At 34.9% G+C, this 23,437-nt stretch overlaps 3 protein-coding genes across 6 annotated transcripts; 1 reads left to right on the forward strand and 2 right to left on the reverse strand.

Moving 5' to 3' along the window:
- Positions 1–819: 819 nt before the first annotated feature.
- LOC110816452 (basic leucine zipper 23-like) lies at positions 820–9,791 on the forward strand. 4 transcript variants are annotated; one of them, XR_015812879.1, is made up of 4 exons: positions 820–2,049; positions 8,806–8,929; positions 9,363–9,420; positions 9,550–9,791. XR_015812879.1 is itself a non-coding variant. In XM_022044651.2 (2 exons), the coding sequence occupies exons 1-2, from the start codon at positions 1,272–1,274 to the stop codon at positions 8,380–8,382; spliced, it is 846 nt and encodes a 281-aa protein (XP_021900343.1). In that variant the 5' UTR covers positions 820–1,271; the 3' UTR covers positions 8,383–8,513. The 4 variants fall into 4 exon arrangements, 1 of the variants encoding a protein (XP_021900343.1); XR_015812880.1 differs by having other exon boundaries at positions 8,812–8,929; XR_015812878.1 differs by having other exon boundaries at positions 8,806–9,420.
- A 723-nt stretch (positions 9,792–10,514) lies between these two features.
- LOC110816451 (WD-40 repeat-containing protein MSI2-like) lies at positions 10,515–13,881 on the reverse strand. The gene is made up of 6 exons (XM_022044650.2): positions 13,431–13,881; positions 12,850–13,173; positions 12,601–12,744; positions 11,447–11,571; positions 11,094–11,189; positions 10,515–10,933 (listed from the first exon to the last, which is right to left on the reverse strand). The coding sequence occupies exons 1-6, from the start codon at positions 13,743–13,745 to the stop codon at positions 10,708–10,710; spliced, it is 1,230 nt and encodes a 409-aa protein (XP_021900342.1). The 5' UTR covers positions 13,746–13,881; the 3' UTR covers positions 10,515–10,707.
- A 988-nt stretch (positions 13,882–14,869) lies between these two features.
- Positions 14,870–16,197, reverse strand: LOC110816446 (heavy metal-associated isoprenylated plant protein 26). Its single transcript, XM_022044646.2, has 2 exons — positions 15,941–16,197; positions 14,870–15,478 (listed from the first exon to the last, which is right to left on the reverse strand). The coding sequence occupies exons 1-2, from the start codon at positions 16,019–16,021 to the stop codon at positions 15,092–15,094; spliced, it is 468 nt and encodes a 155-aa protein (XP_021900338.1). The 5' UTR covers positions 16,022–16,197; the 3' UTR covers positions 14,870–15,091.
- Positions 16,198–23,437: the final 7,240 nt, after the last annotated feature.

Raw genomic sequence — 23,437 nt, forward strand, 5'->3', positions numbered from 1 at the left:
GGTTAATGTAATGGGTTAAAACCTAAACCTAGATTTTTATTAATCAAGAATTCTTTTAATATTTGAAATTCGTGCATAAATTAATTGTTTAGTTGATAATAAATATTATATTATATAGTATCTAGTAATTTAATTTTGATTATCATACTTTCACACATTAAATTTAAATCATATTGATATAAATAAAAACCTATTTGAGATTATTTAAAAAATTAGTCAATTAATTTTTTGAACCACAGTAATTTTAGAATATAATAATAAAAATAAATAAAATTTAATTATTAGTATCAGAGTGGTGTGATTTATAATAAATTTATTTAAAGGAAAAATTATTGCATATGTGCCTGCAATTCTGTAAATTAATTTTTTTAATTGTGCATAATATTATTATAAATTTATTTACGTATATATCAATAAATCTTGATTAATAAATATATTAGTTTTTGTAAATAAAATTTGATTAAAATATTCTCAAATTGCACTTTAAATCCCAAATTCAATTATGATGAGCTCCATCGGGCTTACTATGGACACTCATGTATAATATTTTAATTAACTCTAAAGTCCCTAGAGTACCTATAAATTGAAAACAATGGCTGTCCACTAACTTTCTGACTCAAGGTGGTGACTGGGGCAATGTGGAATCTCTGAAACTTGTCTTCGAATTTGTATGATGTGTTCATGTGTTTTGTAATTTCCTTCGTTTTCTCGGGGACCATTGAAACCCCTGCATATATATTCACCAATCAATTTTCTCCTTTTTAGGTTTTTATCGTGTGTAAATTCCCTTGGAAAATCCTTTTTTTTTTTTCTTCTCTTGAAACCGCTAGGGTTTCAGATTGAAATCTGTATCGAAACGATCTACATTCGATTCTTTTGTCGATTCTCCATCTCTCTCATCTTTCTAGTCACTGAATCGTAATAGCTCGAAACGGTTCTCTTAATTTGCTTCGTGCCCATTTTTAATACTTGGTAAAATTGTGAGGTTGAACATTGGATTCGAAAAGCAACCTTGAGGAATCAGATCTATCTGGGTTTACTTTGAATCGCTTTAGATGTGTTGGGCATTTGTGCTCTGTAGCCAGTCTTTTAGTCGGTAGACAGAAAAAGGCGATTCGGATACTTATTGGTGATTTTATAGGCGCGAATTCTGTTATCGAGGTGCGGAGAGCAGAAAATTTCAAAATTGGGCTTGAATTATCATCCAAGGTCAGGCTCAAAATTTGAGAATTTGTTGTTGCATCATAAAATTGTGCGATTTGGTACTTGTGATGGATGACGGTGAGCTTGAATTCTCGAACCAAGAAGTGTTTTCAAGTCCAAATATGGGTGATTTACCGGGCTGTTGCTCAATGGATAGTTTCTTTGATGAGCTTCTTAAGGATACCCATGCTTGCACTCATACACACACTTGCAACCCACCTGGCCCGGATTTCTCGCACACCCATACTTGTTTCCATGTGCACACCAAGATTCTGCCTGCTTCGAATGAGGAAAAGGTTTCCACTGATGACACTGCAGAGTCTTCAGAGAAGAAGCCAAAGAAACGCCCAGTAGGAAACCGAGAAGCTGTTCGAAAGTATAGGGAGAAGAAGAAAGCAAGAGCTGCTTCGTTGGAGGATGAGGTTGTGAAGCTGAGGGCTTTGAATCAGCAATTGTTAAAGAGGTTGCAGGGTCAAGCTGCTTTGGAGGCCGAGATTGCCAGGCTCAAGTGTTTATTGGTGGACATCCGTGGAAGGATTGAAGGAGAGATTGGATCCTTTCCTTATCAGAAGCCAGCCAATGTAAACCTGCCTGCAGCAAATATGCCCGGTGCTTATGTGATGAATCCCTGTAATATGCAGTGCGATGATCAAGTTTATTGCCTCCACTCTGGAGTTGATGGGAGAAGTGGAGAAGTTGTGTCCCTGAATGGACAAGGCGTCAGCGGTTGTGAATTTGAACACCTTCAGTGTTTGGCAGGTAATAACTCAGGAATTAAGGAGCTTCCTGCTTGTGGAGCTGGAAATGCAGCAACCAATGTTAGTTCTGGTGCAAATAAGAGAAAAGGTGAAACTCATTCTTAAAATTCAGACCTGTTACTTTTTCTCTGTTACTTTTTTATTGGGAGAGAACGTGTCATGGTTCTTTTAGTTAATTTAGTATGATTTGCATTTTTGAGAAAATCTTTATTGTTTTTGTCGCAAGCAATGGTTCTTTCCTTTTATAAGAACAAGATAGAAAATAAGTTGGGTCATTCATTAATATGTACCATGTCTTTTCCTGAGTGGCATGCAGATTAAAAATGCTAGTGGAATTGTGGAGCTTTTGTCCTGTCATATCAACTGATCTTTTGGGTGACATGAGAGATAGTTAGAGGGGACCTTTTGTCCAACATCATTAGGATTATTCCATAGGATTTTGATTCAGTTCTATCCTAGACTGCTTGCTTATTCTTATGGTGTGATGCTTTGCGATTGCATGAATATAAATGTCAAGGACATAAATTCTGTAGATGTTTACGGCGATAAGTTGTAGTTACATAAAAGATTTCAATCCGAGAACTGGGGATACATTTGAGAGCTGCTTTGTCGTCAAAGTTGAAATTTAAATCTTGTTATCCCTGGGAATTGATAGGCCTCTTAAGTGCTTTTGTCTTGCTCTCATGTGATTTTGTGTCAAGACTGTTAAGGGCGTGGGAATGAGAAGAATGACCATTAAGTAGTTAGGATGAAGAATCAAATAGCAGTTGAAGTATTCTGTCCTTTTAGAGTTGTTTCTGAAACTTTGTGCCAGCTGCAGGGTAGTGCTAGGTACAATCATTGGCTGGAATGCCAGCTGTCCTAACAGAACGTACTGACAGGTATCCATTAAATACCTGTACCTGTAACCAAGAGGCATAAGAAAAATATCTCAGCATTTCTATTCTCTCGTCATTTTCTATTCTTTCTCTCCCTGTCACTCTCTCAGTTTCCCTTCTATTTTTCTTCCTTACTTCCGGATTATCTCATCAAGCCAATTTGGCCGACTCATGAACCACAAGCCTGAAAACTTGGTACCAGAGCCGATCGAACCTCATATCTTCTTCAGCAATGAAACTGGCAAAGCACAAAGGGAAAGCAGTAATGATGGACTCACAAAAGATGGCACAGATGGAAGAATCTGTGTAGAACATGGACCAACGGATGCATGACTTTATGTCTAAAATATGCAGCACCCTTGACTCAAAACTGGGTGAGAACAACCACCTCAGCTGCAGAGTCTACTTGTGGAAACAATGCGCTCCCTCAGCATAAACCCACAACCTACCGCCATGTCCTCAAACTCCCTTCCAACTTGACCTCAAATACTATTATCCCCATGCTCAGCTCCCTCTAAAGACTTACTTCCTTCCCCGAAGGCAAGGGAAACCAGAACGTTCATAGCCATACCGAATCCCTTTACAGGACAACAAACCTCCCCCTCCTAACTGCAACCTTGTCAGAACAGGAGTAATAGAAAACAGATGCGCAAACAACTCTTGCTACAAATGTGGTGAAAAATACTACCCAGGCACACATGCAAAGCTAAATGGGCATATGTGGTGAAGACAACAGAACAAGAAGATGAGGCAGAGGTGGCGGATGTGAACCAGGAAACAGTAGCGGAAGAAAAGGAAGCTGAGGAGGATAGTGGAGAAATATCTCTCCACACCATGCATGGGCGCAGCACTGGGTGTTAAATTCTGGTGGACTGTCAACTTCAAACCAATACTGATATTGGTGGATAGCGGGAGCACTCATTTCTTTGATGGACACAAAAACTGCTGAAGACTCTGGAGCAAAATTACTGGAGTCTCATCCCTTATGTGTGATGGTAGCCAATGGACAAGGAATGATATGCAAATAGATGACCATTGAGATAGGCTGGGTGACACAGAAATAGAAATTCAGTTACTCCTTTATGTTATTAACCTTGGCCAATATGATTTTCTATTGGGGGCTAATTAGATGAAAAAGCACAACCAGTGCTGTTAGACTTTGACAAATTACAGTGACCCTAAATAAAGGAGGAAGGAGGATCACGATACAGGAGTATGAGGGGAGGGAAGATTAAAAGAGATGAGCAGAAAAATATTGCCGCAAAAACAGTGGAGAGGAGCAGGCCAAGTGAGTTATTTGGTGCACGTAATGGACCCAGAAGCAGAATAAGATGATGACCACCCAGAGGAAACTGGACTGGAACCCTTGAGGTCACTAATCCAGAAATACCAGGAGGTATTCAGAGAGCCCAACTCATTGTCTCGTGCAAGAGAGCGTGTTCCCTCATTTCAAGAGCCTCACTTGTAAATATCAAACCATACTGGTACCGTTATCTCCAAGAAACAGAGATAGAGAGGCAGGTCGCTCAAGTGTTGGATAGCTTCAACCAAGCAACAATCCTTTTGCCTCTCCTGTGCTATTGGTAAAGAAAAAGGATGGTAGTTGGCACTTTTAGAGCCACGTGGTGCCACAATATTTTCAAATGTGGATCTACGGGATAGATGCCATCAAATAAAGGTGAAAACCGAAGATGTTCCCAAGGTAGTGTTTGGAACCCACCATAGACTTTGAGTTCAAGGTTATGCCATTTTATTACAAACGCCCCAGCAACCTTCCATGCTTTGATGAATGAAATTTTTCAGCCATTCTTGAGGAGGTTTGTATTGGTGTTCTTTTATGATATACTAACTTACAGCCCAGACATGGAGGTGACCTAAACCACTTGGAATAGGTATTTGAGGTTTTGCAGCAGCATCAACTTGCAGCTAAATTGTCCAAATGTTGATTCAGACGGAAGCAGGTTGAGTACCTGGGGCACTAGTTCACAGAAAAGGGAGTGCAGACAGAATACTTAAAAATTGAGGCTATGATTACATGGCCTAAACTGGTGAATCTCAAAACACTAAGAGGCTTCCTCAGGTTGACAGATTATTGCAAAAACTTTATCAAACACTATGGTATTCTGAGCAAGTTGTTTACTTATCTTTTGAAGAAGAACACCAACCAATGGAACTTAGAGCCTGAATCTTTGAGGAATTTTTTTTTTTTTGTTTGAGAAAAAAGATATATTTTACATCCTAGATGGGCTATAATTGGAGATACTATTGTTTTTGGTACAGAAGTTCCTATAAAAATGGGAAATGTCCTATTTTTGAGTGCAGTTTGAACTATTGATTTTCGTAATTGAAAGTAACCAATTAAGTTTAGGACGAAACCTAGAAATCGATCACTGATCCAATTTGAGTATCTCTACAGGATAGATCTCAACAGAAAACTGAAGAGTAATGGTAGCAAGTGATTGAGTTCGGTAGTTCTTTATATAAAATTATTAACTCTAGAGATATAATAATATAGAGAGGACAATTTTTTCAAGCATCGACAGAATCAAAAGTGCCCCTTGTTTCAAAGAGAGGAAGGCAGGTTATTCACATTTTATTTGATGGTCAGAGGCGAATTGAAAGCTAAATAGGGGTAATTCTAAAGATTTCTTGGAGAAAAAATAGAGATGTCTCCTACATTCCCGCTTGCAGCTTGTGTTTGATACCGGACAAAGCAAATCTTGGTTTTCGTTTCCCTTGTGATGGGCCAGGAAGAGGGGGGACATGTCAAGTATCCACTTGGGATCATGTTTTCTTAGGACTATTCTGGATGTACAATTCTATTTTTGTAGTAATATTCCATTTCAGTTGGAAAATGCAGTCAGATGTTTGGGGTAGTATTAACAATCAAGGAGTGGTATAAGCAAGTCTTTGAGGATCTTAAGCAGGTAATGACTCAAGCCCTGGTACTTGCACTGCCTGATTTTTCTAAACCTTACTCTTGAAGCAAATGCTTGTGAAAAGGAATTGGAGCTGTCCTAATGCAAGAAGGCAGGCCCATCGCTTATCTTAGCAAGTCATTCAGCCCAAAACTCCAGTCATTTTCCATATATGAAAAGAAGTTACTGGCAATCATAACGACAGTGAGCAAATGGAGGCACTATCTAGAAGAGGGAACCTTCATTACCCGGACCGACCAAAAAAGCATCAAGCATTTTTTGGAGCAAAGGTTGCACATCATAATCCAAGTAAAAAAGATCATGAAATTGTTGGGGCTGAGATACAACATCCAGTACAAGAAGGGAAAAGAAAACTGGACAGCAGACAACCTATCCCTAAGAGGTGCCCATCAAGGTGCAGAATTGTCCAACATAATGACCATGGTAGTGCCAATATGAAATCTTACCAGGGTGATGAGGACACGAGCAAACTCATTGAAGAACTTATACTGTCACCTGCAACAAAGCCACCATACTCCCTGGAACAAGAAGTGCTGAGATAAAAGAAACGAATGTTGATTGGTAGTGAAAATCAGATTAGAGAGACACTACTCAGAACCTGCCATAACTAACCCGTAATCGCCTTAAACAACATTTTTACTGGCCTTGTATGCAGAAACGAGCACTTGTGATGTTTATAAAAAATGCAAGACTGAACATGTCTCCTATCCAGGGTTGTTGTATCCCTTAGAAATACCTCAACGAGCGTTCAACCATATTATTATGGATTTCATCGAACAAATGCCTAACTCACAAATGAAGGATTCGATAATGGTGGTGGTTGACAGGTTCTCCAAATATGGGCACTTCATTGCCCTAGCTCACCCTATATCAGCTCAAAAGGTGGCATGCTTGTTCATTGACAATATGTGTAAATTGCATGGAATGCCTAGATCGAATGTATCAGATTGGCACCGGATTTTCACCATTACTTTCTGGTGGGAAATGCTTCGGATAATGGACATACTTAGCAGCACCTCAATACCGCTTAGCCTCCTCAATCAGATAGGCAAACTTGAAAGGGTAAACCAATGCATGGAAAATTACTTGAGGTGTATGGCATTAAACAAACCCAAATCGTGGGCAACATGGCTCCCCTAGCAGAATGGCGATGCAACAGTACCTATCATTTAAGTGTTACAACTATTCCCTTTATGGCTTTATACGGGTACCCCACCCCTTTGCTTATGGAACAGCTAGACTTGGAAATGCCCTTGGGTGGATGAAGGAGCAAGAGGATGAAGCGAATGCTTGAGAGATAGGCTGTTGGAAGCTTTAGGATTAAATGAAAAACTTTGCAGATGCTAAGAAGAAGGAGAGAACATTTGAAGGTTTGGCGTCATCTGTGGCAGTCGAGATGGCTCAAGCTGCTCCTAGATATTATGGGCCCTTCAAGATCGAAAGGAATATTGGGACGATAGCCTACAAGCTGGAATTACCAGCCATCTCCAGGATCCATCCAGTTTTCCATGTGTAAATGCTGAAGAAATATGAAGAAAAAGGACTGAGTGTCATTGATCCTGGATTCTCAAGGTCAAGTGAGAGTGGAACCAGAAAAGATACTACAGCAGAAAGCTATACAGCCCTGTGGAAAGCCAATTCTGCAAGGGTTGGTCATGTGGCTTAATATGGGAGCAGAGGAAACTACTTGGGAAGACTGGACCTTTCTGAAAAGGCAGTTTCCACACATAACCTTGAGGACAATGTTCAGCTGAAGAAGGGGAGAGATGTCAAGACTGTTTAAGGGCGCAGGACTGAGAAGAAATGACTGTTAAGTAGTTAGGATGAAGAATAAAATAGCAGTAGGAATATTCTATCCTTTTAGGGATTGTTTCTTTTGTTTTGAATTTTGAGCCAGCTGCACTGTAGTACTAGGTACAGTTATTGGCTGTAACGCCAGCTGTCCTAAGAGAATGTACCAACAGGTATCCTTTAAATACCTGTACATGTAATAGAGAGGCATAAGAAAAATATCTAAGCATTTCTGTTCTCTCATCATCCTCCATTCCACATGGGTGGCACCTCCTTGGTGCCATTTTTCAATGCACTTCCACTCTTTTATTTCAAAACAGAAAAATCCTTTCTCCCTTCCTTCCTCGATTATCTCGTTTAGCTTTGGTGGATTGATTTTAGTAGAGACATATTTGAGAGTTTACTCCAGCAAGTTTGTCATTGTTTTATCCCATCGGTTTGTTAATGTTTGTTGGCCCTGCTCCTGCAAGAGCTTTCTGGTCTGTTGTTTGAGGTCTGAATCTGATGGATCTCTTCACACGAGAGGAAAATTGCGCATTTCTTTGGTTTGACCTTTTTAATTACTTTATCATATGTTCTTGCATCTTTACATGATACTTGTTATCTTACTTTTGTATGGTTCTTTTAAATATCCTGGAACTTTATTGAAATTTTGTTTACAGTCTTAGTACGCAAGTGCTCTAGTTACTGTATCTATGATCATTTCGTGGCACAATAGTTTATTCAACTTGGTATTTTTTTCCAGAGCCAGAAGAAGTTTCATTTATCATGCTTCAGCAAGCATCTTGCGCGGTTTGTTACAACTGGGATTGAATTAACAAATTAGAGCTGCGTGAAGTTCGTTCTGAGAAAATATGATTTCTGAATTATTTACATCTTTCATGGTTATGCCTTTATGTGTTCATGCATTTGAACCTTTTGAATCATGTCATTTGCACATATGAAAGTACATGCTTGTTGGGTTCACGCATGATAAGATGTTGAACTTGATAGTTGAAACTGTTTTTGCCTTAAGATGTTTCAAAGGTATAGACCTTGTCGAAGTGTTTTCGACCCATAGGATGTGCTTAATTGTAAATTCCTATCAAACATTTTAGAAATGGTTCTTAAGCTTACATTCTTCAATGATCTCATCGGTACGTTTTAGCTCATTAATCATTCTTCCATTTGAATATAGCTTTACAATCTTGCGAACCTTTTGCCGTTGCTAACAAACGTGGTAATTTTTTTCATTAGGAGCAGCCCGTGCAACAATGGCTGGTTGAAGTGCTTGTTCAGTTGGCTTTTTTCCTTTCTTGCAAAGGAACATATCATCTTCCAGTTAGTAGTTCTGTTCGGTTGTGGCATCAGCTTCCCTCAGGTCGCTCTGTATTTCTTTTCTTTGTTTCTCTCTCTTTATTTTTGCTGTCCCAAGTCAACTGATGTTGGGTTCTTAAAACTGGCATGGCTTTCTCCATCAAGCTCAAATTTGTTGAATTCACTGCTATAATTGATTTCTTCTTGTTTAGTTATAGATCAGAAGTCTAAAACAACTCCTTTTGTAAGTGGGAGATTCCATGAGCGGAGACAAATAGTCTGGTTTGCCATGAAGCTTCACCCTACTCAATAAAGCCATAAGAAATCTTTCTTGCAATAACTGAAGGCTACTGAAAAAACTGCCATTTTTTTGTCAGTTGCTTCAAATGGTTTTTCTTTAAGTATGATGAAAGTTACACTTGATTGAAGTTTGGGCGAGATCAATTTGAAAAGTACTTTCTTTTGAATGTGCATGACTTTTGATTGCTGAATTACAGAATCTAGGGAAGGTGGGATATGTCTTTGATGTTCCAAAACTCTGAGCGGTGTGAACAGGTGAGTCATAAACCTCAGTCTCTGACAATCCTAGCTTGTCATTCTCGTGAGAAGTTTGAAAGTTAAAAAAAAAAAAGTAAAACAGAATTCACAGATTTTTCTCAATCACTTTGCATCAAAATAACACAGGAAGCTGGCTGTGGATCTTGTTTAAGGAAAGCATTGCCTATCATCTGAGGTTTTTGCCACAAGTTCTAGTGAAACAACTCAGTGGGATGGATCCTCCTGCATTCCAATGACTCTCAATTGTTCTTGGTGGTATAACAGTGTTTAGACGGTTCCCATATTTTCATAGGGAGAATTTTGTTTTGGAAAATTTATTGGCATTTCAATGGAATTTTCAAGTCAATATGGTGCAAAATTGCAAATCATTTGGAATTCGTCTATGTTTTGCGTTCATGTGAATGGTTTGAGTACCTCTCGTCTTCTACACAGTCATCAGCACGAGAAAATTGATGCCAGATTTGAATTGGTTGATGTTATGTAAGCAAATAGTATTTCAATCACTAAATTAATTTCTAAAATTTTTTAGTACTAAACGGTTAAGAATCACACTGAGAATCAGTATTTTGAGCTTTAAATGAACAAGTAAAATTCTCTTTTGAATGTTTCATCATGATGCAACTAAACATTTTTGTTGATACCTATAACTTGCTTGCATGGTTAAAAGTAGTTGTGAAGGAAAAACTTGGAACACAAAGTCCCCAACTGCAAACCCAATTTAGAGATGGAAGAAAGAGAAGTTAAAACATAATTGAGAACTCTTTTGCCTCTCTTTCTGCTCTCAAATGCACCCCACCCAGATATCTTTTAATCTCGAATCCAATATGGACATTGAATCCTTACAAATAACTCCAAGGCGCCCATATATTGATACCATACGTGCTTTCTGGATGGGATGAGAACCAAGGGTGGGTGCCACGTTCAAGTAAATTTTAATTCTCTCCTTCTATAGATATTCCTCTCTGAGTCCTTAACACTTTAATGCAAGGGATAGGATCCCCTGTGAAGCACATCTTTAGGTTCAGGTTCTCTTAATTATCATCCCGGACCACAAAGATGCTTCTGTGAGTGCTGCCATATACAAACACAGATGATAGAACCAGCAGCATCTTGTCCCATAGTCATTCAAACTTTCAACAATAACAGTGAGGCCAAAATGCCATTGAAATAACCTAATTCCATTGGTGCTACCTTCTATGATAAAGACTCACAATCAGACAATAAATTTGTTACAGAAAACTTAAAAAACAACCCTAACCATGATCACTGTAAGCCAACTATGAATTAGTCATCCTCAGCTTGCACATCATCATCGTCATCTCGGTAGATGCTCTCGGCCATCTGCCACACCTGAAGACTATTATCTTCGGCCACGCTTGAGATCACCCATGGCTCATTTTTGTTCCATGCGAAGTCGGATATCTTAGCCTTGTGACCTCCATGAGAGAATAGAAGCTCCGGAGGGCCATCTTCGGCATCTAGCTCCATCTCCAGCTGCTCTTCCCCAATCCTGAAATGAATTCACAATACTCATTTGATCATGGTGCATTTTCACTTCTTTGTAATATGTCCGACTTCGGGACATGGTAATTAATATATAAATATGTAGTGACTTTTAATTAAAAAACATCTCAAAGGTGAATTATGTCTCTTCCTAGCAAGATAAATACCTGTTAAGATCCCAGACCATCAACCTACGATCATCACCAGATGATGCTAGAACAGTTTCATGATTAGGATCCCACTCCACCTGGAACACCTCTCCTCTGAAGACAAACAATCCAGAGTGAGAAAAATAATTTTGCCAATTTTAAAATATCAGCTTTCAGAATTAAAAATTCATTAAACAACATCTAGTAATTAGAAGAATCACTATCTCATCCAATACAATGGGGAATCGTAATTTCATGCAGACTCATAAATGTCTTCATGGAAGCACCAAAACTTGTAGTCATACAAATTAATGATATTTCAATTATTTCAACTAAGTTGCAAATTCTATTTTGCAAAGCAAGAGACATACTCATGACTAGTCAAAACATGCAGTGGCACAGCCAACTTCCGAATATCAAACAGGCCAACAGTAGAGTCTGAAGATGCTGTGGCTAGAACCCATTCGTTATAAGGATTGAAAGATATATAGTTAACCTGTAAACATTAAAATAAAATAAGAACATTTCCCATCAGCAACAATACCACAATATTCATTTATGTAAATGAAATGAACATGGCACAAAACAAAGTAAACAGTTAGCTCCAATTAGTACATAAAAACATTCTTTAGTCTCATTTCTTCTTTTTCTTGAGGTATTCTAAATTTTTTAAGATATTGCTTTTACTTTAGTTTTCTCTAAAAAAACTATTTTGTTTGAGCTTCAATAATTCCTTAAATATACAACTCTTACATACTTACATGAACCGACGAGCGTATAAATGCATAACAAAACTAAAAAATATTTTCACATTGCCAAATGGCTTTCCCAGGTAAAAGAAATATAACTTAACAAATAAAGAAATGGAGAAAACACAAAATTATTATTCTACTCCCTAATACAAGGCCAATCCTTCCCCAAACTGGAAGACCAAACAGGATTTCAAACAAGCAAAACTGCAGATAAAACATGCATGCATATACCAACATTATTATCCATCTTAAATTTAGACAAGACTCCATGATGGAAAAGATCCAACATTCCCCTACTTGCTAATGCCTCACCAGCCTAGCAACTCTGTCTAAAAACTTAATCATTAATTTCCAGCTACCAATCACCACAACCCAGCAGATTTACGTGTCCAAAATAAGAGGCATTCGGTAACTATCATGCGATAAAAGCAGATTATTAGATCTTATTCACTTATCTGATTATTTACATCCTTCAAATTATAATCTCTAGTCATACTGTTATCAGCTATTCCTCACCGTTAAAGCATGCTAAGGCCCTAACTCAAATTTATTCACCATTCTTTCCGTTATCTCTCTTGAACAAATTATGAATTGTCCCATTTTGCATGCTGCTTATTTTAAAAGCTGCTTAGAACTCTCCTATGTTTTCCCTAGTCATTTACCATCTCATTTTTATATCCATCTCAATAAGGAAAATTTCTTCTTATAAGGAATAAAAGAAGGGCATTGAAAATGCAGCACTTGTATAACTGGAATGCTTCAAGATTGCTCACCTCTCTCTCATGAACTTTGACACGGTGTTCTATTTGATTTGTTCGCAAGTCCCAAATCATCACTTGACAATCATCACCTGCTGATCCAAATATGTTTTCATTTTTCATATGCCATGTTACATCTTCAACTACAGTTTCATGGGCCTACAAGGACACAAATTCCATGATCAAAACACCAAAGTTGTCACATTAAAAACACTAGAATTTCATTTGGAAGGCAGAGCACAGACAGATATTCTTTATTATTACCTGATAAACATGAAGTGCATCGAGAATCTTATTCTGAGCTACAGCAGACACATCCCAGAGGCATATCTTATGATCTTGTGAACCACTCAGAAGATAACCCTCCTTAAAGGGACTCCAGGACAACCCATATCCTTCCTTATCATGACCCCTCAACCTCAAATCAGGATCACATTCACCTCCCGGTTGTTTCGTTGCCTGCTTCACGTAATCAAACACTAACACTTCGCAACCACTTGTCTTGGCACCAATAAGAGCTGGATTCTGTGGCATACACCTCGCTCTATTCACTTCCCCATCAACACGTATCTTTTGTTTTATCTCTACCTGCCAAAAACCTTATCATTTCCAATTGAATTCCACAAAAGTAGTTCATTCGTCCTAATATACCTTAGTAGTTCTGATGCTAACTAATTTAGAAACTAAAAATAAAACCGAAAAAGAAGACGTTATTCTCATTCCCGAGTTTCAGCCAAAACCTAATACCCGTAAAACAATTCTCAAAATAATTCAAGATCCTATAACAGTAACAAGCAGCAATCATTTCAGCTAGTAATCAATCGAACAAGCAAAATACAGCATACCTTGGGGACAATTTGATCCTCGCTTTTGCCGCCGATGTTGGGTTCAGCTTCCTGGGTAGGGATAAGAGCGTCAGCGACCATGAGGAAATCTGAAGCTCCGCCGGATGTGTGGGTTCCGAGCACGAGCTTGTGGACAGAGAAAGATGAGTCGACAGCGTACGGCTGCGGAGGCGAAGGGACCCAGTGGACAGTAAGCGATGGCCACTCGAGAGGGTGAGATATCACCAGATCGTATAGGAAAGGTGTGTTCTTCTTCCAAACCGCGAATTCCTCCTCCACCTGATCCGCGCTCGGTTCATACCCGTCCTCTGCCATATCTCTCTCTCTCTCTCTCTCTCTCTGCAATTGGAGTATTGAATGGTTTCGTTGTCCTCCCTCCCGCCAAAATCAGAAATGAAGCAAGGGTTTAGTACCGGGAAATAGACTGATAGTAGACCAGTATCACTCTGGCGGCATACGGGAAGTGCGTTTATAGAGAGAAGTTATGGTGTAGTAAACTGATATGGGGCCCAAATCAAACCCGTACCCGAAAATCACAACCCAGAAACCCGGCCTCTCAAAGCAGAGGGGAGCAGGTGACGGATGACTGCGATGAGAACATACGTAATAAGAAAATTTTTAAAATAATTTAACGGACATAATTTCTAAGCATGTAGCTTATTGAATTTAATCATCAAAAATTTTAAATTTAATTTTTTTATTAAGTACAATTTATAATTAAGCAAAATACTTTTCAAACGTTAAAATTATTTTTTTCGTACACTCTCTTTAGAAAAATAAAATATTAAAATTATTTATTAATTAGCCGTAGCTTGATTAGTTTTAAAATATACTAAATGGGTGATTGAGCAATTTGTTATCCTTACATTTAAAATTTGTAAATTTTATATTAAAATCCAAATAAACTAAACAATAATTCAATATTTAAATCTCTAATTTTTATACCAACACAAAATTGAGAAAATGTTGCATGAATTTGGCATTCCAATATTATGATTCATTGAATTTAACATGTAAGTGAATTATGAAAGTGCCATTTAGGGAATCTCCTAAAGTTATGAGGACCACATTATTTCACAATATTTTTTTTTTTCAAACTTAATTAAATTCAAAGTGCGCCCATCATGAACTTGTGGCCTGTCAAAAAAAAGTTGACCCACTCGGTTTTTGTCCTACCTTCATTCAATAATTATTGTACCCTGCCAAAATTAAACGCCTTAATAACCAAGAAAATCAGATGTCACTCGACTTTCTTTATTACATTTTTTATTCTGAATCAAGATAATTAATGACACATTATATACATAAAAATATTCTATAAATTATATACATGCATATACGACAATATACCTCCATATTGTGCTTAAATATATAAAAATAAATTTCAAAAATATTGGAATCAAAGCTGAATTGTCAAAAAAAAAAAAAAAACAACAACATTAATCTACAAGATTTTTCTCCATTGAAAATCTAAAACCCTTTTGATTTTGATACAATAAACAACCATAGAAATACAAAACAATACACCCAACAAAATATATATAATACACCCATTCAAAACAAGCACTATAATAATAATAAAATAAAACCCAACAATTTCTTAAAAATGAAAAAAAAAAATTACAAAATACAATTCCATTAATTATAAAAACCAGTAAAGATCACATAATGGCGCAGGCGGTGGGGTTCTCGTCACTGAATGCAGTGGTGTACCGAACTTCGGTGGAGCTCGCACGTGCTAACTGCGACACGCGAGGATCAATATCGGCGTTTCGGACGTATCCCGCCGGGGCTTTCTTGTCGTAGACACCAGGAGCATAAGGGTGGGCAACGACGTCGTATGGGACGTAGGGCCAGAGCTCTGCTTTCTTACCCGTTCGATGTGCCACGCGGGCCACCACCTTGGAGGGTTCCACGTATCCGACGACTGTCACCTTGTTGGCTTTCCGTTCTACGTCCACTTGCTTCACACCTTTCATTCCCTCAAGCGATTTCTTCACCTTGCGCTCACATCCTTCGCAGTCTATCCTCACCTTGATCTCCACCGTCTGATCAAAATAATTCCGTCAGGTCAATTACGTGATGAAAATGGAAAAAAGTAAAAACAGTAACTGCTATGGTTAGTTTGGCCGTTTTGGATTTTTCTACTTCTTGCTATCACGTCAATGACAGTAACGGCTACTGCACACAACTACTTTTGTCGGATTCCGACAGAAAGCAGTTTGACAAAAATGCCCTTACTTTTTTGAAATTGCATGAACACTGTTCTTTTTCTTAGACATGAAGAATTCCTACTGTGTTTTTCACTGGCAAACACCGACTGAGATTCTGGAGATCTAGAAGGGAGAATCTAAACTAAGAACGTGTTTGGTTTCGTAGTTAATATTGATGATGGAAGAAATTTTCAAAGACTAGAAATATAAATACGTATCATATGCATATATAACTCGATCTACTCCGAGGAGAAAATACAAGCGAAGGAGATGAAGTAGAGCAGTGTGTAAAAGTACCTGTAATGCTTTGCGTTTCTTGTGCTTGGAGCTAGCACGAGAGCAATCAAACAGATCTGATAAATGATCCAACGCACCCATTTTCTCTCCCCCTTTGAAAATTAGAAGAAACCCAACGAAGAAGATGAAGTGACGTCACAAAAGAGCCAGAGAGCTGAAGAAGATGAAGTGGGCAAGAGAAAAAAAAATATAGTGGATCGAATGCGTTTGCGAGTCAGACGAGTGATGATGAGTAAGTTGATGCGTCAACTCAGTCTGGGGGGTCCTCGTTCCACTTCCTCCATTTATACAGATACAAGTACCCAGACCTATCTTCTTCTGAATTCAAATCTGGGTCATTGGATCTTGTCGAACTGTTCTGGTATCTTGCCACGTGTCCACGCTTCGGTTCTTTCTGTAGAGGAATCTGAGTCGTTGGATCTTCTGATACTGCGATGATCTTCTGCCACGTGTCCCATCGAAGAAAGTCGGTTCTGCCGTTTTAGCGCTCTCATGTTATGGGGAATCTGGAAGATTTTAAGACGGGCCTATCCAGGAACGCGGACCCGATGGGTCCCGCTGTCTTTAATTTTGGCGCGAGATGAGGGAAGTGGCGATACGCGCCATGGTGGGGCGGCCTTTTTTTAGGTATACTATTGTTTTTGTGTTTGGGTGGGACCAGAGCTTTTGTGGATGGTCCCACAGTGGGGTCGGTTGTGAAAGGAGCTAGTTACGTAGCAATATTTGGTTTCACATGGCAGAAAGTACGGTGCGGTATGGTACAGGTGATTTACTTGTGGTGCCCCAGAATGGTCCGCCTGATGATCAGACAACGTTATCGTCTTCTTGCTTTATGAGAAGGTAATTTACAAGATTTTCTTCTCAGTAATTCGTGGATATATTGAATTTAGCTTCTTTAGAAAACCATATAATAAAACTATAATGTATGTTACGTAAATTATTAATTTAATCTTAAAATTATAGATTATGTTTGTCTATTTAAGATTATACAATGGTTCTATTTAAATTAAGATTTTTTTTTTAAAAAAAAAAGTTATTATATTTGTCTATCTGTGCATTATTAAATCAATTGTGCTTATTGAATTTATCAAAGATAATATTTAATTATTATAACTTTTAAATTCCATAAAAAGACATAACATGAGGCAAATAAAAAAATATATATTATTTTCTGTTAAACCTTGTACAATTATATAAACAAAATAATGAATTAAAATAATTATGTGAGTTTAAGTATCAAAGTATAATATATAATTTTAATTGTAAAAATAATTTAGATGTTAAAATAATAATTATATATGTATATGTATATATAAATTAAGCGCACCATGATGCTGGATATGGATTTGGGGCATTCAATTTACGATAGGTGAGCCCAACTGTAGCGAACAGTGGGCCCCAGAACCAAGCCCATCTTTTTAGTTTGATGATCTGACACGAACCGGATATACATGTTTGAAATGGCGTTTTATTTTTAAATTTCTTTGTAAATTAATTTATTATTTTCTTTAACCCATTTTTTGTACTAATTAAAATTTCAAGCTTAGTTAAATATATTTAATATTTTTATATTAAATAAATAGATAATCATTATATACGTTATTACGTAAGTATTATTTAATTTCTAAAATTATTTAATACACGATTTATAATTAGTTAAAATTGAATTATATTTTTGTGTTTTAAAAAAGGGTTTTTAAGTATATATAATTATATTACATATAAAATTGTTTAAAAAATTCTCGAGTCACAATTCTCGGTTTTAGTTCTATGTAGATAAGATATAGATATAAAATGATAAGTACAATGAGTCTCGTCCACCCTTATCTAATTACCGAACTTCCTCTGCAAGAATGTACACGTGGCACTCCCGGATAAGTACACGTCGCCGGTGTAGAAAATGCAACGTAGCAATAATTAGAATTAGAAACAATTCTCGAAACTATCAATTTTTGTAATTTAGTCTTCCCCGAAGTAGGACGGTGGTTTCCTGTTTTTTGAAAGTTGCAATCGTATGCTAATTTCTATCTTTATTGGAATTGACCGCCAATCCCTCATATATATATATATATACATACAGATTTAGAACAAAATATTATATTTATAAATTTCTCGAACTAAACCCATTTGATATTGCTATTATTTGAAGATAAAAATCTCAAATTTTAATTATTATGTTTTGTTATTAAAAACAAAAGTTGTATTTTTATAAATTCTTTTGAAAAATATTGAAGTGGTGAGGAATACAATGTTATAGAATAAGATAATATGTTATTAATTATAATATCAATAGTTATATCACCGTATAAAAATTAAATGTTTGACCTTGACCACGCATAGGTTCTTACCGATACAAGTATAAATATAAATATTTAAGATGGTATCTTCCAATTTTGGAATTAATGGAATAAATTATTTTTGAATGAGGAAACTTTGGATTTATGGTATAAATTATTATTATTTTTTTAATGGAGGAAAAAAGTGGCTTCTTTGTTGTTTTCTTGTAATTGTATCTATATAACACCAGCCACCAAATGCAATGACTACTTACGACATTAAATTTTACTTATACTAAATATAAATTGAAATATATTACTATAACTTGTATGTCTAGTAACAAAGTTTAGGCACGGCACATGCCCTATTATTATATTACTTTGGAGATGTGTCAAGATTTACTATGTGACAAAAAATGAAGGATGTCATATTGATCGGACATTCAACAATTACACGTGGTTAATATATACATACACATATAGTTCTAATATCATCACCAATTTAATGAAATTTTAAATATTTGGTTTGGTCATTTCCATTGCTTGGCGATATACATATATATATATATATATATATAGTGATGGCTAGTGAGGAAGATTGAATTGGCTTTTTCTTTTTCATAGAGGATAATGTTGGGGGTTAAGATAATTACCAATTGAACTTTTAATTTGGGAATTCTTTTCGTGATTGAATAGTTATCACATTTAGTTAAGATGTGATTGTGTAATAATCTAATTTATTATTTTATACCGTATTATAAGAAAAAAAAAATAATTGCAATTTTACCTATTTAAATTTTATAATTTTTAAAGTACATATAATCTATTTTGTGAGGTTTAACTATTAAATTTGTTAATAATTTAATTGCTACAATTATTAGATAAATTTTCAATTTTACTTATTTTATGATCTTTTATTTCTTTCTTTTAATTTAATCTGTAATTTATATAAGTAAAAATTATCTTAAAAAATCTAATAAAAAAGATCTTAGGTTAAGTGATTTTGGTTGAATTTTATATAACATCATTTAAGAGTAAACTAAATCATATCTAATAAACTTAAGTAATTAAAAAAAATATATTGTTAAACCAGAAGTCAATTGTCAAGTAATATCTTTCATATATAATCGACTTATCATATATATTTACCTGTAAAAATCTTAGTATTTATAGACAAGTAAATTTTTGCCTAAAATCCTCCCACATCACTTGAAGCAACTCTAAAGTGTGCGAGGTAAATGATGCAAGCAATATAATTATCGGGATTGATTGTAGAAACTCGATTAATATTTGCATCTTGAACTTTTCATTCGAATCCCTTGCTTAAGTTATACGATTATTTTTTTAGATAATTGTACTTTTATTTGATTCAAAAATATTACTTTAATTCATCGTATAAAACGTGTGTGACATATGTTTTTATGAGAATGTATGCATTGGTTGCCTCAATAGAGGTAATCGACCACGAAGAAACATAGTGAAAAATGTTCTTAGAGGTTTATACAAAGTGTTTTGATATGTATTGTTGTTTTAGGCCTACAAATGAAATTTGATCTATAATCTTAATTAATTGCAATCCACTTATTTATTTGTTAAAACATTAATTATTTTAATTAAGACTACCTATTAGTAATCTAAATAGCTTTTTAGATGCATTAGCTAACACGTTAATTAATTTGTTATATTTAAATATTTCATAATTTTAAAATTAAAAAAAAAAAATCATATATTTCAACCGTGTCCTCTTAAACCAAAATATGTTAAACATGTTCTACTTTATTTTTGCTCAATTTTTTTCATGATTTAACAACGTCATTAATGTTTAATAATATAGTTAGTATTATATGATGTTAACATTTATTTATATATATATATATAGATTTAACTAAATCATTAATTATCCTATATATATATATGTATATACACACATATTAGTCAAATTTATGACACAAATAATATTATTATCTTACTAAAAATCTTTGATCCAATGTAACAAGTGCCACGATGATTAAATTAATGCCTCTTAATTTTCCTCATCCTTTTCCAACAACTTTTTGACAACCTCACGAGTTAATTATTCAGGAGATCTCCAAAACCACGTTACATGTGAAAATTAAATGTATTTTATATAACCTTTATTATAAATATATATTATATATATCACGAATATTATGTGAGTAGATAGAGATGATGTAGATACACTAATAAATTATTCAATAACATTAAATTCCTTTTGTACCCACCTAGGTTTAATGGGCTATAATAATTTGGTCACTTAAGATAAACCCTGGCCTTAAAAACAGGTTTTAGCCCAAATTAACGAATCATAATTACAAATTTTCATAATTGCACTTTTTAATTTCGAAAAATTATATAATTTAATTAATTATTAATAAAATTACTATGAAAAGTATTTGTTTTTATTCTTATTTATGAACCGACAATATAATGCAATTATAATTTTACTGTAACACTAATATATTTTTACCGTCATTATAAGGACCAAACAAAACGAACGAGTCAAGAGTGTCCAAGAAGTCAAACTAATTACTTAATGTGTTCACAAGAAGTACAAAGCTTTCTTAATTATACACATATATATATATATGTGTGTGTGTATGGATATATACGAAATCTAACTAATTTAATGCCATTGCTCCATGTGGTTATCTGGCCATATAATCACCAAGAATGGATGTATATACCGTTTAATATATATAGAGGCTCCTTCTGGGATATATGATGCACGTGTAAAGATGCAGTATATGTATGTATGTGTATATATATATGTATGTACAATATTGTAGATGAAGATTTGTATGTGCGTATGTATATTCCAAATTGGAAAAAGACGAGGGATGAAAAATCAAATGAATGGTGGCATAAACAAAAAAAAAAAAAAAAGGGAACAGAGAGCCATGAGCATGAAAAGAATAGTAAAGAAAATAATATTGTGGGTGGAGTGATGATCCCAGTTATGGTCCTTCTTGGAAACTAAAAATCAGAGTCAAGTTTTACAAAATTAAACTTTTTTAAAAAAACCAGAAAAGTAAAATATAAATAAAGAAAGAAAAGCAAGGGAGAATTTTTCCCATTTACTTATGGTTTAATTCTATTTATGTTTTTAATAAAAATCTAAACAGAGAAAGGTATGGTTCATTGCTTCTCCAGACAGACTCACCTTTTCCCCAGAAACCCATATGTTTTTATGTGTATCTCTCTCTCTCTCGCTCTGTGTATATACATATATATATATATATATATATACGTGTATGTGTCTGTGTATAGGAGGGTTGAGTAGTGATGACAACATGGTTTCTAGTCAAAGTTGCACGAGAAACACTCAAAGCAACAGTTCCTTTTTTACTTTTCTTTTCTGTTCATTGCTTCTTAATTTTGGCGAAGAAGACAAGTTTTTATTTATAAAAAAAAAAGAAAAACAAACAATTAAAGAATAAATCAATCTATAATATCTGAAAATAATGATTTTGAATAGTTTTCTTTTTAATTATTATTATTATGAGGAAGCATTGAAAAAGGGAGAACACAGAGAGCTTGAAAGATAAGCATGGAACTTCACCAAAAAGACACATCATCACATGACTTGCGTGTGTCGGTCTCCAATGCATCACACACACACACACACACATATATATACATATAGAGAGAGAGAGAGAGAGAGAGAGAGAAAGAATATATAATATATAGAAGGGAAGGCATCTGACATATTTGCATGGGTCGCATTAGCCCAAAACCCTAACTTTAAACAAAAAAACAAACGAGAAAGATATTGTACAAGGAACAAAAACAAGAAGAAGAAGTTACAGATAAAAAAATATTCATTCAAAAAAAAAAAAAAGAGAGAGCAAAAGGGTACCCCTTTATTTCTTTTATTATGGCAGAGAATAACAATTGTATATGCCCCACAACCCTGTATACATCATGCCCACCATATTATATTGTACTCTTAACTGGTTCGATTTCTGAATTTTTTGTAATTTCAGAAATTAATTTGACAATTTTCATAAAGTAGAGTGAATGTAAATTGATTTACAACTCAATGAATTCCTTAATAATCTTACTAACTCGTTGAGGTTGTACGCATGTATATATGTATCTACGTGTGTATGTATACAGACACATACAGTATCGCAGATGATAGATGCATAATTGGGTAAGGTGGCTTCTGGGTTGTTGAATTTGACAGAGAGAAAGGACGCAGCATGCATGGCGCAAGTTTAGCTGCCACCTCAATTACCTAAAAGCGGTTCACAAGCTAAATAGTATACATGTTGTCATCATCTATTAATTTAAATATCTTGATCACAAATTAAAATTTTTTTTTAAAATAGACATAAATTATTATATACAATTTATATATATATATATATATAATTCACGTTTTTTTAAATAATAAATAATTTAAATTAATTAATAATTCTAATATAAAATAAATATTAAATTTATTTAACATATTCAAGTCTTAATTTAAAATGAAAATCTAAATTTAAACTTTTACCAATAATAAAATTAATATATATTAATGTACTTAAAAAAAAAAAAAACACAAATAATGTTCATTTTATATATCCACCCCATCTACTTTTACCCCTTTATAATAATAATCCACATCGTAAATTCGTGTATGTATTTATATATATATATATACATATGGATAATATCGACTGTATATATCATGAGGAGAAACCCTAAAAAGCATATTGTAAGTAAAAGGAATTGTGACTTGATTTGGAATAATTAAAAATATAATGGTAAAAACTTTAGGATAAAATTAAAATATATTGTTGGACGATCCATTTCATGAAGATACATAAAATATTATATATATATATATATATAGGACCATGATAACTACATATATATAATAAACAATACTACGTCCGTATTCAAAACAGTAGGTCTAAGTCTTCCACTACAAATTTGAATCTAATCCCACAACGGCTTTTTAAATATATATATATATATATAGATACATACATGGGAGGATTGTGAATATGGTTGGGGTGAGTATGTTTCCACGTGTAATATCATCGGTGTGTGTGATGGGTTGCTACAGACAAACATGGCTGCTCCACCCGCACAGACAAAAACAGGAAACCTCTTGGGCCATCCATCCCACCTTAAACATATTCATGTACATATACATTTTATACATATATATATTTATATATCATCCCTCCTGGGCCCCACCTCATTTCGA

This window comes from Carica papaya, chromosome 6 (assembly GCF_054855325.1).
Source record: "Carica papaya isolate Zhongbai chromosome 6, ASM5485532v1, whole genome shotgun sequence".
Taxonomy (NCBI): Eukaryota; Viridiplantae; Streptophyta; class Magnoliopsida; order Brassicales; family Caricaceae; genus Carica; species Carica papaya.